Source organism: Cicer arietinum, chromosome 2, assembly GCF_000331145.2.
Source record: "Cicer arietinum cultivar CDC Frontier isolate Library 1 chromosome 2, Cicar.CDCFrontier_v2.0, whole genome shotgun sequence".
Lineage (NCBI taxonomy): Eukaryota > Viridiplantae > Streptophyta > Magnoliopsida > Fabales > Fabaceae > Cicer > Cicer arietinum.
The window spans coordinates 5,195,486-5,198,073 of NC_021161.2; the positions used below are offsets into that span (position 1 = coordinate 5,195,486).

The 2,588-nt window shown below is 36.6% G+C and overlaps 1 protein-coding gene across 1 annotated transcript; it reads left to right on the forward strand.

Moving 5' to 3' along the window:
• Positions 1-650: 650 nt before the first annotated feature.
• Positions 651-1,903, forward strand: LOC101509504 (pectinesterase/pectinesterase inhibitor-like). The gene has a single exon (XM_027330861.2). The coding sequence runs from the start codon at positions 1,103-1,105 to the stop codon at positions 1,886-1,888; it is 786 nt and encodes a 261-aa protein (XP_027186662.1). The 5' UTR covers positions 651-1,102; the 3' UTR covers positions 1,889-1,903.
• The last annotated feature ends 685 nt before the right edge of the window (positions 1,904-2,588 follow it).

A 2,588-nucleotide genomic window follows, 5' to 3' on the forward strand; every position in this document is an offset into this window, starting at 1 on the left:
CCCTTTTAAATTGAGAAATAGTGGGGGGCAGCGAACTTAATCAAGTTCATGTGACAAGAAGCATTGAAAGCAACAAACAAGATGAAACAGAAACTCGAAGGAGTAAGAGAGTAAGAGTTGCTATAGATTATGGACCAAAATATATGGCTTATAATCTAGAAGAGGATCCTGCAAATCTGAAAGAAGCTCTGTAATCATTGGATGCAGATCTATGGCAAGAAGCTATAAACGATGAAATGGATTCTCTAGAGTCTAACCGAACCTGACAATTAGTACACTTGCCTCTTGGTTGCAAAGCAACAGGTTGAAAATGAATATTGAAAAAGAAACTAAAACCCAATGGAATGATTGATAAAATACAAGGCACACCTTGTAGCCAAAGGTTTTAGACAAAGAGAAAATATAGATTTATTCGAGACTTTTCCACCGATCATTAGAATAACATCCATTAGAATACTCATATCACTAGCAGCTATTCTTAACCTGGTGTTACACCAACTGGATGTTAAAACAACTTTTTAAAAGGTGATTCGGAAGAAGAAATCTATTATGGAACAACCTAAAGGTTTTGTAATTCAAGGACAGGAATTCAGGGTATGTATGTTAGATAAATCCATGTATGGTCTTAAATAAGCTCCAAAGAAATGGCATGAAAAGTTTGATAACTTTATTATATCGAATGAGTTTAAAGTGAATGAAAGTGACAAATGTATTTACTACAAATTTGAAAATGGCATTTGCACTATCATATGTCTCTATGTAGACGAGATACTCATATTTGATTTAAACATTCATGCTGTAAATATTTTGAAATCATTGTTGTGTAACAACTTTGATATGAAAGACCTCGGAGATACATTTGATGAAGTAATGAAAGATGACAATGAGAAACCATTACTAGCTTTATGAGTATGGCTACTACACAAGAAACTTTGCTAGACAAGCTAAGAAAATCCCTTCCCAAAACATTTTGGTTAATTCTCTCTTTACTTGCAATCATAAGCTCATCAGCCCTTGTTATTTCACATTTGAATAAACCAATATCCTTCTTCCACCTCTCCTCTGCACCCCATTTGTGTCAATTTGCAATTGATACAAAATCATGCTTAACTCATGTCTCTCAGAAGTATCTCAACATCAAACCTTGCCAAACACAAAAGACCACAAATTCAGTACCTTAATATCCTTGTTAACCATGTCAACCACACACATTAAAAAAACCATGGACAAAGCCAATGTTATCAAACGCCGAGTTAATAGTCCTAAAGAGGAACTTGCTTTGAATGATTGTGAGCAACTAATGGACTTGTCAATGGATAGAGTTTGGAACTCAGTATTGACACTAACTAACAATAACATTGATTCAAAGCAAAATGCACACACATGGCTAAGTACTGTGTTTACTAACCATGTAACTTGCTTGGATGGATTAGAAGGTTCATCTTTGGTTGTTATGGAAAGTGATCTTCGTGACTTGATATCAAGAGCTAGAAGCTCTCTCGCCGTGCTTGTCGCGATTTTTCCTTCAAAAGATAGTGATGGATTCATTGAGGAGAAGTTGAATGGAGACTTTCCTTCTTGGGTAACAAGTAAGGATATGAAGCTTTTGGAATCTTCAATTGGAGACATAAAGACAAATGTTGTGGTGGCTAAAGATGGAAGTGGCAAATTTAAGACTGTGGCTGAAGCTGTTGCATCTGCACCAGATAATGGTAATACAAGGTATGTTATCTATGTGAAAAAAGGAATCTACAAAGAGAATGTAGAAATTGGAAAGAAAAAGAAGAATGTCATGCTTGTAGGTGATGGTATGGACGTAACAACATTCCTAGGCAGTTTGAATTTCATTGATGGAACAACCATTTACAGTAGTGCAACTGCGGTATGAATTTTGAATAAGATACATCAACTTTTATTCACTTAATTTTCTCTTATATTTAAGATCAGAAGAAAAATTAATAACATATTCTGATAGGAATGGGCTGGGCCCCACAAGTGATGAGGGGGATCTCTTAGTAAATAGAGATGAGGTGAGGCCTAAGCAATGGCAAGTATATGTGAGAAAGAATAAGAAAGGGGATGCAGAAAAATAATGATTGCCTAGCTGGCATAGGGAGTTAATATTCCACTAATAAATAGGAATTAATATTCCACTAATAAAGGGGAGTGTGTGCAGAGATAGCTGGAGGTTTTTATTTTCATTTTTCAGTTACACCTTAGAGGTTGGGCAGTGAGAGAATTGTTTTCTCTAACTGAGGAGCATTAGCTCTGGAATCATTTTCTGTTTTCTTATCAATTAATACAATAATTATTTTCATCTAATTCTATCTTATCTCTGCTCTATCAATTGGTCCGACCTGCTACATTCATGCAAACCAGAATGGACGCAAGAATCACCGGAGTGGAGGAGCGTTTGGGACGTGTGGAGGACAGCATTGAGTCTTTACGTGACTTCATTGGTTCTGAAATTCAGAGGGCTTTGACGGCGGTTCAAGACAATATTACAGCGGTTCCCTCGCCGTTAGATAAGTTCCGTTTAGCTGCGAAGAAGGTGGAATTGCCGGCGTTTACCGGTGATGATCCAGTGG

What these genes read in the sequence shown, in the direction of transcription:
- LOC101509504 (XM_027330861.2), top strand. Translation starts at nt 1,103, where the DNA reads ATGCTTAACTCATGTCTCTCAGAAGTATCTCAACATCAAACCTTGCCA.